Genomic DNA, 14,673 nt, shown 5'->3' with positions numbered 1-14,673 from the left:
GGTTAAGAGGCATAGGGGTTCTGGCGAAGAAGCCAGGACCCCATGATAGCACACGCTTGGCTCCCCACCACAGTGTTGAATGAGTCTTGATTGGTGAGACAGAGGGGTCACCTGGGTCAATAAAGAGCCCAGCTGGTTGCCAACTCCCATATTAAGTGCACATCCCCTCCCTGAAGTTTCCCAGGACAGCTGAGTGATGAAACAAGGCCTCTGAATGTCTGCCCTTTCTTTGCCCCAGCTCTCCCTTTTGTAGAGCTGTGAACCAGCACTTAAAATGGCCCAAAGTAGAAAATACAAACTGGTTACCTGAGTGCACAGAAGGATTGTATTATTTCCACCCCAGTACCATGCTGGCTGCTTTTGTCCAATTACCACAGGGCTGCTCTTCGAGGAGCCTGCTCCAGGTTGCCTTCTGCGCCCATCCTTTCCTCGTGCATGGCAGTGTCTCTGTCTCTTGTGCCACTGTCTTCTCCTTAGTCCTCAATTTAAATCTGGTCTCCAGAGGCCTTCTGGGCTCACTGCTTCTCTAAGTGGTGTCTTCTTTAAAATAAGCCCTATTTCTTGTCCTTCTGTGGAGCTCTTGCTCAGTCTTTGGTTGAGATCCAGCTTTCTGCCCCTGGACCTGGCTTGTGTCTGGAGTGCATCACTTCCATCAAACCATGTTAAGAAAGCAAATTTTGGTTCTTCTTTGATTAAATCTTGAGGAGAAATTACTATTACAGCTTTTCCTAACCAATTGTTTTAATTTTACTAAACACCAGGAAGGGCAATGTGAATTATACAGCTATTAGGATTTTCTTTTTGTGTTGCCTATTAGAACCAAATCTTTTTTTTTTTAATATTTATTTATTTTAATTGTTGATGATTGGTTACAATGTTGGTTTGATTTCTGTTATACATCAACATGAATTAACCATAGGTGTACATATGTCCCCTCCCTTTTGAATCTCCCTCCCACCTCCCGCCCATTCTCACCCCTCTAAGCTGTTACAGAGCCCAGTTTGAGTTCCCTGAGTCATACAGCAAATTCCCATTGGCTATCTATTTACATATGTCAGTGTATATGCATCCATGCTACCCTCTCCATTTATCTCACCCTTTCCTTCTTCTCCCCCACCCTTGTCCATAAGTCTGTTCTCTGTGTCTGCATCTCCATTGTTGCTCTGTGAACAGATTCGTCAGTACTGTCCTTCTAGATTCCATATATATATGTTAATATATGATATTTGCTTTTCTCTTTCTGACTTCCTTCACTCTGTGTAATAGGGTCTAGGTTCCTCTACCTCATTAGAACTGACTCACGCATCCCTTTATATGGCTGAGTGATATTCTATTGTATATATGTACCACTACTTCTTTATCCGGTCACCTGTCAATGGACATCTAGATTGCTTCCATGTCTTGGCTATTGTAAATAGTGCTGCAGTGAATACTGGGGTTCATGTGTCTTTTTCAGTTCTGTTTGCTTCAGGGTATATGCCTAGAAGTGATATTGCTGGGTCATTTGGTAGTTTTATTCCTAGTTTTTTTTAAGAAATTTCCATACTGTCTTCCACAGTGGCTGTAACAATTTACATTCCTACCAGCAGTGTAGGAGGGTTCCCCTTTCTCCACACCGTCTCCAGCACTTGTTGTTTGTGGATTTTTTAATTATGGCCATTCTGTGTGAGATGAAGTGATATCTCACTGTAGTTTTGATTTGCATTTCTCTAATAATGAGTGATGTTGAACATCTCTTCATGTGTTTATTAGCCATCTATGTATGTTTTCTTTGGAGAAATGTCTGTTTAGGTCTTTTGCGCACTTTTTGATTGGGTTGTTTGTTTTTCTGGTATTAAGTTGTATGAGCTCTTGTATATTTTGGAAATTAATTCTTTGTCAGTTATTTTGTTTGCTATTATTTTATCCCATTCTGTGGGTTGTCTTTTCACCTTGTTGGTAGTTTCCTTTGCTGTGCAGAAGCTTTTAAGTTTAATTAGGTCCCATTTATTTATCTTTGTTTTTATTTCTATTATTCTAAGAGGTGGGTCATAAAGGATCTTGCTATGATTTATGTCATACGGTGTTCTGCCTGTTATCTTCTAAGAGTTTTATAGTTTCTAGTCTTACATGTAGGTCTTTAGTTCATTTCAAGTTTATCTTTGTGTATGGTGTTACTAAATGTTCTAATTTCATTCTTGTGTAGTTGTCCAGTTCTTCCAGCACCACTTATTGAAGAGACTGTCTTTTTCACATTGTGTATTCTTGCCTCCTTTGTCAAAGATAAGTGCCCGTATGTGCGTGGATTTATCTCTGGGCTTTTTTTCCTGTTCCATTGGTCTATACTTCTATTTTTGAGCCAATATCTTACTGTCTTGATGACTGTAGCTTTGTAGTATAGTCTGAAATAAAGCAAGTTGATTCCTCTAGCTCCATTCTTCTTTCTCAAGATTGCTTTGACTATTCGGGATCTTTTGTATTTCCATACAGAATTGTGAAATGTTTAGTTCTAGTTCTGTGAAAAATATCATTGGTAATTTGATAGGGACTGCATTGAATCTGTAGATTGCTTTTGGTAGTATAGTCATTTTCACAATATTGATTCTTCCAACCCAGGAGCAGGGAATATCCCTCCATCTGTTTATGTCGTTATGATACTGTACATAGAAAACCCTAAAGACACTATCAGAAAATCACTAGAACTAATTAGTGAATTTGGTAAAGTCACAGGATACAAAATCAATAAATAGAAATCACTTGTATTCCTATATACTAACAATGAAAAATCAGAAAGAAATTAAGGAATCAATCCCATTTACCACTGCAACTAAGAGAATAAAATACCTAGGAATAAACCTACCTAAGGAGACAAAAGAGCTATATACAGAAAACTATAAGACACTGATGAAAGAAATCAAAGAACCAAATCTTTACATTTTCTATGACCTCAGTTTCTAGTCTCATTCCTGACTCAACTTACTCTTTCCTTGTCTAGTTTCTAGGTAGCTTATTCTATCTTGTTGTATGCTATCTATTCTAATACATAAGGTTTTTTCTGAAATCTGATAACACATAAATAAAGCATATTTATGCATTTTCTAATTGCTAAGTCAGGAACGTGGCTCCATCTTGTCTGTTCAGACTTGTACCCCTGTTGTTTATTTTTTCATTTCTTTATCAAACAACTGCTGTGTGCCAAGGGCTTCCCAGGTGGCTCAGTAGTAAAGGATCTGCTGCCAATGCAGGAAATGATCTCTGGGGTCCCCTGGAGAAGGAAATGGCAACCCAACTCCAGTATTCTTACCTGGAAAATCCCATGGACGGAAGAGCCGGACAGGCTACAATACATGGGGTTGCACGGAGTCGGACATGACCTAGCAACTAAACAACAGACAACAACCATGTGCCAAGAGCTAAGATAGCAGCTGAGGACCCCAAACTGCTGGACAGTAGAATAAGGTTTTCACATTTATGAAATGAAACATAAAATTACAATAAGGAATAATTATATTGAACTACAGTAACCAAAATCTTTTCCAAAATGGATATAAGTAAATCTCTTTCATTAACTGAATAAATATATAGTGGCCATTCATAACTAGCTTAATATTGAAGTGGTGGTGATGCATGTGAGCATTATTGGAAAATAGCAACTGTGAGGAATGTGAAAAATCTGTGATTCTGATAGTCATGAGTGCTCTATAATACTGTGGTTTGTTGCCTACATTCATCATGGATGGAAATGCTAAATTTCCATTAGGAGTTGGTACAAATTGAGATGTAGTTTTTCCTCATCCAAGCTTATGGACTACCTGATTTAGACTCCCAGATTCAGAAACTCTGTCCTAGGATCACACTCAGGTCTTATTCCTTCTAAACTAAGAGCTTTTCTGTGTTCTTGGTCGCGCTGGCCCTTCCATTTTCTGAGCCACAACTGAGTGTGATTTAAGGACTCATACTTCTAATTGTACCACGTTCATGAATTTTCTCTACAAACTGCAGACTCCTTGAAAATAGGGAACACTTCTGATATATCCTTTGCCCTCCATTCCTACATGTTGCAAGGATGCTAGGAGAGTGATCCTTGGTCACTTGCTCTGTGATTGGATCAGCTAGGTCTTGAAGGCCCTCCTATCAGTTTCCTTGCCAAGAGATTCTGCATTAAATTCCTTGCTTTGGCAATTGAGCTCATTGCTGAAAATAAACTCAGTCATCTACTTCTAAAAAATGTCGGAAACGTGAATGACATCACAGTCAAAAAATTCAGACATGTCAAATCATCAGCCTAAGTAAGCAAACATGGAAGAGCAGTGTTAAATATGTGTTGTTTAAAAAGTGGAAGATTATGAGACTTCCCTTGATGGTCCAGTTGTTAAGACTCCATGCTTCCAATACAGAGGGTGTGGGTTTGATTCCTGGTTGGGGAACTAAGATCCCACATGCCTCTCAATGTGGCCAAATGTTTTTTAAAAAAGTAAAAAGAATTTTAAAAGTGGGAGATTAAAAAGAATCATAATCCCAGAAGGGGGCAAGCACACCAAAGACAAAGGTCACCAGGGCCATTATCCTAGGCTGTTTGCCTCCAGTCTCTGCTTGCTTAATTGGTAAGGAATTCTCTGTCCACAGCCTATGAACAAAATGTATTTGAATCCAACAGCCAAATAGCAGCTACCAACCCAAAAATGACTGAAAGATCCAGGCTGGCAGCATATGACTTTGTGGCGCAAGATGATTCCCAACCATCTGGAGTTGTGGCAGCCCTCCTTCCCTTCCCCTCCTAAAGTACAGAGTGCTATAAATGAAACCAAGTTTAAGGCTTCTACCGTGTACTGGGTAGAGCGATACAGAAACTTAAGATAGAGTTCATGTTTTCAAAGAATCTACAATCAAATTAAGAAGAGCAAAGATGGCACCCAGGAAACCACTGCAAATATACAAGGCACCCTGTATTTAGGAGCTAAATCAGTTAATTGGACCAGGGAGCTTCTCTACTCTGGCTTTCAGAGGAGAGATACAAGCAAGCTACTGGATGGCATCACCAACTCAATGGACATGAGTCTGAGTGAACTCCAGGAGTTGGTGATGGACAGGGAGGCCTGGCGTGCTGCGATTCATAGGGTCGCAAAGAGTAGGACACGACTGAGCGACTGAACTGATAGGGTGTAGGCTACTGGAACTGATTAAAATCTCACATGTATGAGAGTACTAGAATACAACATTTCAAATATATTACTTTAGAAAGGCTAAAAGAATCCATAAAAGGAAAGATTGATACATTTTAATTAAAAATGAAAATTGTACACATGGCAAAAAACTACAAATAAGTAGAAAAATGTTATTGTAATACTTACTACAAACAAAAGGCCAGACTCTCTAATATATAAAGAGTTCTTCCAAACCAGTAATAAAATAGCAACAATGCAGTAGCAAAGGATGTGAACACATAGTTCATAGAAAAGGAACTACAATAGCTCTTAGTCTTATATTCACAAAGAACAAAAAGTTCCATACACTATCTTATTTATCTAGAGTGTGGAGAAACAGGTGCTCTCATACACAGACTGATTGTAGGTCAAAGTACAAATTAAGTCTCTGTGGAAGACTATTTGACAGTATCTGTCAGAATTACAATTCTGCATAGCTTTGACCCTGAAAATCTACCCTTTGGTATTTTTACCACAGTTATACTCAAATATGTGAGTCAGTATGTCTGTACACAAGAATAGTTATTATTACATTGTTTGTTTTAGGAAAAAACTGGAAACCACCTAAACAGCCAGCAGTAGGGAACTGGTTAGTTACATTATGATCCATTCATATAGTGTTGTGATTAGGAAGAATGAGTCAGCTTCCTTTTGATGGGAAACATGGTCAGGGAATATTATTGAGTAAAAAGGAACAAGATACAAAACAATCAGTAGAGAAACCACCTTGTTTGTGCGGAACAAGGAAGAAAGAGTTGACTTTTTATTGTACACCTTTTGTCTCTCTTAAATTCATTCAAAATTAATTTCATCATTATATACTCTTTTGCCCCATTTAAGGGCATTTTTAAATGTGTGCATTAAAAAAAAAATAAACTTTTATGACTTCAAAGCAACACTTTCCCTTTTATTAGGCTCATGTGGACTTTTTAAAGTCCAACGTCTTTGAAAAATGTTTCTTTGTTATTAACTTCCTTGTTAGGAAGCAGACAAACTCTGTCTTTGAAAGATGTGTTTTCTACTTGATACTACACTCAGTCTTCAGGCCTGCCCAAGCAGCAGTCAAGTCTAACATCTTAGAGAAAAGTGCTGTCAAGGCAGGAGGTAATCAACCAGGGCCTTCCATACTTCATACATATGTGTGTGTGTGTTAGTTGCTGAATCATGTCTGACTCTTTGCAACCCCATGGACTGTAGCCCACCAGGCTCCTCTGTCCATGGAATTCTCCAGGCATGAATACTGGAGTAGGTTGCCATTTCCTTCTCCAGGGTATTTTCCCAACCCAGGCATCAACTCCTGCATTGCAGGTAGATTCTTTACTGTCTAGGCCACAAGGAAAGCCTATATAGATAGATAGGTGCATATATACATTTACATTTGTTTTTTACAAAAATAATATAACAGGGTTTACAGAGTTCTATTAATTCTTTAAAGTTACATAGTCAAGGTCTATGCTTCAATATACTCATTTTTTACTCTGGAGTAAAATGGGAATTTTAGGCCTAAAATTAGATTTAAGATTACTGAACAGAGGCCATATAGCAACACAGACATGATAAATCTTGATCATCACATAACTAGAAATATGTTGCTTTTATCCTTATGCTGGGTCTTACACACCCCCAATCAATTAGTTTCATTTTAAGTAAAATACAAAAACAAAATAGTTCACTGAAGTAATCTTCTTTTCATTACATTAGCACATATGCCAAATTATACTAACTGCATGATAATCTCTGTGTACTGAGGCTATATTTTTAGCATGTGCTCCTATCTACTTCATTAAATACAGCATCCAGCTAGCAACCACAAAAAAAGGAATGCATGCTGTACAGCAAAAAAGAGAGCAACAACCTGCAGGATGGTATCTTGCAGGGTTTGTTGTTGTTTTTTAGCCACTAAGTCATGTCCAACTCTTTTGCAACCCCATGGACTGTAGCCCACCAGACTCCTCTATCCATGGGATTTCCCAGGCAAAAGTACTGGAATGGGGTGCCATTTCCTTCTCCAGAAAAGGCATGTCAGTTTTATAAGAGGCTTAAAAGATACTAAAAGTTGCTACCCAACTAACAAAGAATCTTGAATGATTAGATCAAATAGTAATCCTCTCCTGAGAGCATGAAACCTATGGGAGGTAGGCTTTATTATTTTTTCATATTGTTGATTGGTGGAAGGAGAGAGAGGTTTATTGAACTGACTAGATGAGGAAAAATGAATTTGAGCAGTGGAGGTGGCAGAGGCCACATGTTTTGGTGATTTCTATTTTCAATTAACCGGGAGACAAAGGAAATCGAGGGCCAAGGAGAGGGCAGCAGTAGCCAGTCCCCACCAGGGAAAAACATGTTTCTGAATCACTGAAACCCCTGAAAGAGTTCTCAGGGAAAATCTTTTGAGGCCCCTCTTAGCAAATGAACCTGCAAAAGACCCAGGACCCTGTGCTCAGTGGGAACGCGAACAGTCCAAAGAGGAAAGTCCAGAGCTCTCTGGACGCAGCAGACGATCTGGGGTTCCTCAGCAAGAGCCAGGCCTGGCCCAGCCTGTTCTCCTGATGTCAGTCTGGAAAAGTAGGCAACTCTTATTAACCAATACTTTCAAAGAATTGTTTTACCAGACTTGGGAATGGAAAAGAGATAAGTAATTTTAGGTGTGGAAGCGCGTATTCAATTTTTTAAATCTGTACTGACTGCATTTGAGAGAAAAGCCTTATTGGGTGATTTAGTTTATTTTCACTAAGTAGACAGAGAAGGAGTGATAGTTAGACCAATAGATACATACGTGCACACAGATATATATAAATATTATATGACAAATGACAGTTTATTAGCCCAATTCAAATTTCAGCAACTGCACATACTATTTAAATTGTGTGTGTCAGCTTGAATTCAGGGCAGGGGCCTTTTGTAGGGAGAGGGTTGGGAGTTGGTTGCCTGGTTTTTGGTGTGTATGTGTGGGTTTTTTAGTTTTCATGTCTTTGGATGGTAGTATAATTGACATGCCATAAAATTCACCATTGTAAGTGTACAATGTAATTTTTAGTAAATTTACATAGTCGTGTAGCCATCACCACAATCTCATTTTAATAACACTTGCATCACACAAAAACGTTTCCAATCATACCCATTTGTGGTCAGTCTCTGTCCCCAGCCCCAGCCTGCACCTGATCTGCTTTCTGTCTTGAGTTTTGCCTTTTCTAGAAATTTCACATACGGAATCTACAGCATGTAGCTTGTGTCTGGATTCTTTCATTGGGCATGATGGCTTTGATGTGTATCTGTGTTTCTGCCTGAGTGGTGTCCCATCTGTGGATGGATACATGTGGATACATTTTGTTTATTGATCTTCAGTTTGAGGGACATTCAAGTGTTTCTGGTTTGGAGCTGTTGTGAATAATGCTGCCATGGGTGTTTTCATGCGTGTCATGTTTCAGTTTGTTTTTGGAGGATTCTGGGGCAAACTCCTGAGGGTTTCCATGACACCTGGCAAAGTTAAGAAAACAAGGACAGACTTTCTTGAGATTGTTATTATTCCAGCCTCCTGAAAACCACACACTTGGATCTGCACTGGCCCTCCTTTCCAATCAGTTTTAAAAGCCGTGAGAAGGAGAAAGCCTGGGGGCAGGTCACAGTCCCACATGCATAAAGTTAATGCAAAAGGAAAAGTGGACTCACGCTAACCAACCAATGATAAACCTGTTTACATGCTCTGAATGTCTTTCTATTTCTCCACCATGTTTTCTTCAACATTTTTATCTTTTTTAAAGGATACAGTATAAACTCAATATGAAGGGAAAAAAAGAAAATCAAACATAGGAGTTACTGTTTAATTGGAACAGAATTCCAGTTTTGCAAGATGAAAGAAGTTCTGGAGTCAGATGGTAGTCAATGCGAGTGTACTTAATGCCACTGTGTATACTTAAAAATGGTTAAGATGGTAAATTTCATATGTATTTTTAAAAGGAATTTTTAAAAATCAAACATAAAAAGGAAGTAGTTCCAGTAAAAATGGAAAGTAATCCTTTACCAAGATCTTTCTCCTGAGAGGTAGCCATGGTTAACAGCGTAATGATTAACCATCCTTGCAGATTTTTTCACATACATTTATAAATGTGTATTTGTTTTGTAGCTTGCTTCTTTTTACTTTATATCAGCCATATTTTTATGTCAGCATATATGTGTCTGACTCACTTTTTTTAACTACTACAAAATAATCAAAGAAAAGGCTAAAGCATAGTTTATCAGGACCTGTGGGTTGCTTCTTTGATGAATGCTTTCTATCTCTTTAGAATAGTAGCCATGGACATGCTCATGAAAGGGCAAAAAGACATTTCAAGATCCTGCCAAAGTGCTTCCTACTGACACATGTGTAAGTGCCAGTTTACACTACATCCTCACCAACACCACACATTATCAGTACTTACAACTAGATAAATCTGATAGGAAAATAGAAATTATGTCATCAGGTTTTAGTTTTACTTCTCTGATTATTAGTGAGGTCGAGCATATTTTCCAATGTTTATGTGGCCATTTTGGTTTCATCTGTGAATTGCCTGTTTATATATATTTGCCCCATTTTTATGAATTCTTTATACTTGTCATATTGATTTATAGGAGCACTTATTGCAAATATTTTCTTTCAAATATTTTCTTTCAATCTATATCTTGTCTTAACGTATAATCTTCTCTAGGGTATTTTTCGCCATTAAAAATGTTTAAATGTTTTTTTTTTTTAATGATTTTAAAATGATTGTAAAGTCAGCCTTATGCATCATAACCTAAAGGCTTCCTGTCTTGCTTAGAAAGGGCTTCCTCTCTGAAAGAAAACAAAGTTTTCTATTGTGTTTCCTTCTAATAGTTTTGATTGTTACCTTAGATTTTTAAATATAATATGCCTTTAGATATAAAATCATATACCATGCATTTCACGTACCAACATTTCACTCATTTAAAATGTACAAGTCAGTGGTTTTTAGTATATTCAGAGTTGTGCAACCATTGCTGCTATGTAATTTCAGAGCATTTTCATCATCCCATCAAGAAATCTTATCACCCATTAGGAGTCTCTTCCCATTTCCCTCCAATGCTCCCAGTCCTCAGCAACCATCAGTCTGCTTTCTACCTCTGTGGATTGGCCTGTTCTGGACATTTCATGTAAATGGAATTATACAATATACAAAATACGTGGTACTCTGTGACAGTTTCTTTCCTTTAGCATATCTTCAGGGTCCATCTGTATTGTAGCATGTATCAGTATTTTATTTCTTTTTATTGCCAAATAATATTCTATTATATGTATATGCCATGTTTTATCATGGACATCTGAATTATTTCTATTTTTTGGTTATTGTGACTAATGCTGCTGTGACCATTCATGTACCCATCTGGGGTTTTTTTCCTTTGACTTTTTTTAATTGTGCTAAAATATACAAAATATAACATTTGTCATTTTAATCATTTTCAGGTCTACAGCTCAGTGGCAAGAAGTACAATCACAGTGTTGTGCAACTATCACCACTATTTCCAGAACTGTTTCATCATCCTGTACAGAAATTCTATACACATTAAACAGAACTCCCCATTTTTTCCTTCCTCCAGCAGCTAGTGAACTCTATTCTACTTCCTATCTGTATGAATTTGTCTATTCTCAGCACTTCATCATATAAGTGGAGTCATACAATAGTTGTCTTTCTGTGTCTGTCTGTTTTCACTGAGCATAATGTCTTCAAGATGCATATATGTTATAGCTTGTATCAGAATTCCTGTCCCTTTTAAGGCTGAATAATACTCATTGTATGTATATACTTCTTTTTGTTAGTCATTCATCAATTGATAGATATTTTGGCTGTTTCTACTTTTGGGCTATTGTGAATAATGCTACTGTGAACATTGCAGTACAAGTATCCATTCAAGTCCCTGTTTTCATTCTTTTTCAGTATCTACTTATGAGTGGAATTGCTGGATCTTATTCTGTGTTCAACTTTTCCATGAACTGCCAAACTGTTTCTTATGGAGGCTGCACCATTTTACATTCCCACAAGCAATGCATAAGGGTTCCAATTTCTCCACATTCTTAGCACTATTTGTTATTATCTGTCTTTTAGGTTAGATTGATCCTAGTGGATGTGAAGTGGTATCACATTGTGGTTTTGCATGCTTGGACTCTTTAATCTATCTGTATATTTTGGATGTGTAAGGCTTTGTGATTTTCTATCTTGTTTTCCAAATGGCTAGGCATTTTTAACACTATTATAGTGTTGAAAGAAAGCTTCTCTTGCTTATAAAATGCCATTTTATTTTATATTAAATTACATACCTTCATTAGGTCTGTCCTTACTCCAGTACACTTGCCTGGAAAATCCCATGGATGGAGGAGCCTGGTGGGCTGCAGTCCATGGGGTCGCTAGGAGTCAGACACGACTCTTTTCACTTTCATGCATTGGAGAAGGAAATGGCAACCCACTCCAGTGTTCTTGCCTGGAGAATCCCAGGGACGGGGGAGCCTGGTGTGCTGCCATCTCTGGGGTCACACAGAGTCGGACACGACTGAAGTGACTTAGCATAGCATAGCATAGCATTAGGTCTGTTGCTAGATATTGCTTTATTGACATTTTGTCAATTGCCACAGCAATAACACACTGTTTTAGTTGCTGCCACTTTACTATATGTTTCAATAACTGAGAGGAAAAGTACCTTCCCAACATTGCTATTTTTCAAAATGTTCTTGGAGATATTTGAACATTGTCTTTTCCAGCCCAACTTGAACAGCTTGCATGAAGTTCCACTAAAAACCTGTGTCCTTGTCCACTGAAATACAGAGGGTGGAGGGTTAAGATTCTGCTTAGAATTACACAGAGTACAGATCAGCTTGAGGACCCCTTCTCCTTATTTTACTTAACACATAAACCATTCCATTAGCTGTGTTTCCCACCAACAGAAGTATGATAAGAAAGGAAAAATAATGGAGTCTAACTAAGATGGGTCAGTTTGGGCTCTTGAAGAAGCTCTGGGAAATATTTTGAGAAAGAAAGTTCTTAATTCAGAAGTAAAATGAACTGGGGTAGTAGAAAGATAGAGGGGTTTCTTTCAGTTACTGAACTAAAATGCATTGCATCTGATTAACAAGAATTGACCTGTTATTCTAAAACTTTTGTGTCATGGGATGTAAATATGTCCCACCACACACACATAAGCACATGCCTGTTCTTCTCTCTAGTATGATGCTGTCCGAATAAACCAACTCTATGAACAAGCCAGGTGGGCCATTCTCTTAGAAGAAATTGACTGCACAGAGGAAGAAATGTTGATCTTTGCAGCACTACAGGTATGGGAACGTTGGTACCTTCCTCTGGAAGGAAACAAAGAAAATTTGTTCTCCTTAAAGTTTCATTTTCTTTCTACTGATTTTTTCTTTGAAAAGGAGTTGAAAATTAGTGTAGTAAATTTAAGTTTAAAATATTCCTCATAACCAACCCATGCATACATCTTATAAGGCATCAGTCTTGCTATCCTCATTGCTTCTGCACAATAAGGTCAACCAATGACGGAGAAGAACTGAGTTGGAACATGACTAACCGTGAATCTCAAAATAATTTACATTAAAATGTCATTTTCCATGCATACCCGGGAGATCTCCTTCCAGGAGATGTTCAGTATTTTCTTTCCTCATTTGTGTTTCTAATAGTCCTAAAAACTCTGTTTCTGTTGTAGTATCACATTAGCAAACTGTCGTTGTCCACTGAAATACAGGATTTTACAAATGAGTCTGAGGTTGACGAAGTAGAAGCAGCACTTTCTAATTTGGAAGTGACCCTGGAAGGCGGAAAAGCAGACAACACTTTGGTATGAATGTTTCTGATAACTCAGAATTGTGGCTTTGCTCCGATTGGCAAGTATAAATGAGCTTTTTTATTATAAATAAGGGAATATTTTGTCTGATTTTGAAGAAAGGAAAATACTCTCTTCCTCGAACAAACTTAAACTTGACTAGCTTTTCTCAGATCAGCTCTGTAAGTAACTGTAAGGTATTTTTATCACTCCCAATGACAATTCTTTTGTACTGTACTTCTTCTTAAAAATAAGCTAGCTTGGTATGAGGGAAAGACCGCTCTGGTCTCCATTTCACTAAAGTGGAACATGAAATTGGCCCTTTAACTGAAGTCTAGAAGAATGAGGTAGCTGTGAAAGTACAGAGAATGCTTCACAGATACAAAACCATGTGATCTGTTGACCTAGTCATGCATTTCTTTGGGCAAGACTGTACACTGTAAAAAGTTCCTGAACTCTTTGACTTTAGGAAATAAAGAAAAACTCTCCAGTAAAACATAAGATAATAACGCTCCTGCTTCTTATCCAGGATGGATGTGGCTGAACTGTCAGCTTTATAATTGCAGTGCCCTGCCTTGTTTGATTCATTTGTTGGGAGCCACCCTTTTGTTTAACTTCTTCAATCATTAGTTTAGTCACATTGAATCAGAGAGGTAGAGTCATTGTAATTTGTATAAATAGTAATAGATGCAATGAGGCACTGTATTGTATACACTAATACACACATTATTGTATTTAATGTGTGTTCTCTTATGATTAAATTCCTTAAAATAGGACATTGCTATAATGCAAAAGCAACTACCTTATACAAATGAAATTCTCAGATTCTGAAGAGATCCAAGCCCTGAACCACATTTATGAGACCTGGGCCCCACGAAACTGGATTTGTCTTTTGTGACTTCCTCCACCAAATACTTACAGTGGAAAAGTCATCCTTAGAACAAATAGAAAATTCCCTCTCAACGCCCTCAATATTTTTATGTGATGCCAAACAATAGTCTTTTCAGTTTGAAAATAGGCACCAACCTATACCATAGAATGAACTTTGAACCAGATTCTTTCTGAGAATCAGTAGGATTCTATATATCAGTAAACTAGATATAGCTACTCTTATACACTCTGATGTAAAAATTATGAAACATTTTGTTTGGACATAAAAGTAGTAGTTTCTAACTCAGATTTTTAACTTGAATGATAGTGTATGGTCAGTTTTTTTTTAATCTTTTTTCATTTGTGTAATATATGACACAGAAAGTGAAAAAATACAAAAATGTAAAGCTTAACAAATCAGTATTAAATTATCAGCCAAGTTAAAAAAATAAATAAATAAATTATCAGCCAAGTTACCACCCAAATCAAGAAATAGAACTTCACCAGTTACCCCCAGGATCCCCACAGGTGCCTAATCTCAGTCCCAGCCCTCTCTCACCCTATCCCTGAGGTAAACTACTGGAAATGTAGCTAGTATGACTGAGGAAGTGAGTTTTTTATTTTATTTAATTTAGTTAATTCTTATGTAAATTGTTCCACGTGGCAGGTGGCTACAGTGTGGGATAGAGTACCAGCACCACCTGTCTAATTACTGCTTGTCAAATGTTATCTGCTTTTCCTCAGGAGGACATTACTGATATCCCTAAACTTGCAGATAATCTCAGATTATTTAGGTAAG

The 14,673-nt window shown here is 37.6% G+C and overlaps 1 protein-coding gene across 5 annotated transcripts in view; it reads left to right on the top strand.

Annotated features, from left to right (window-relative positions):
* The window catches only part of FERMT1 (FERM domain containing kindlin 1), a 68,773-nt gene that overhangs the window by 21,708 nt on the left and 32,392 nt on the right, over positions 1–14,673 (top strand). For all 5 annotated transcript variants that reach the window (XR_003037690.2, XM_025000617.2, XM_059892617.1 and 2 more), the window contains 3 exons: positions 12,394–12,501; positions 12,888–13,019; positions 14,619–14,668. Coding sequence is in view for 4 of the 5 variants with exons in the window: in XM_025000617.2 (XP_024856385.1) it covers positions 12,394–12,501; positions 12,888–13,019; positions 14,619–14,668 (290 nt within the window). In the remaining variant the exon portion in view is untranslated. The remainder of the gene's footprint in view (positions 1–12,393; positions 12,502–12,887; positions 13,020–14,618; positions 14,669–14,673) is intronic.

This window comes from Bos taurus, chromosome 13, assembly GCF_002263795.3.
Source record: "Bos taurus isolate L1 Dominette 01449 registration number 42190680 breed Hereford chromosome 13, ARS-UCD2.0, whole genome shotgun sequence".
Taxonomy (NCBI): domain Eukaryota; kingdom Metazoa; phylum Chordata; class Mammalia; order Artiodactyla; family Bovidae; genus Bos; species Bos taurus.
This window is presented reverse-complemented; position numbering and strand designations above follow the sequence as displayed.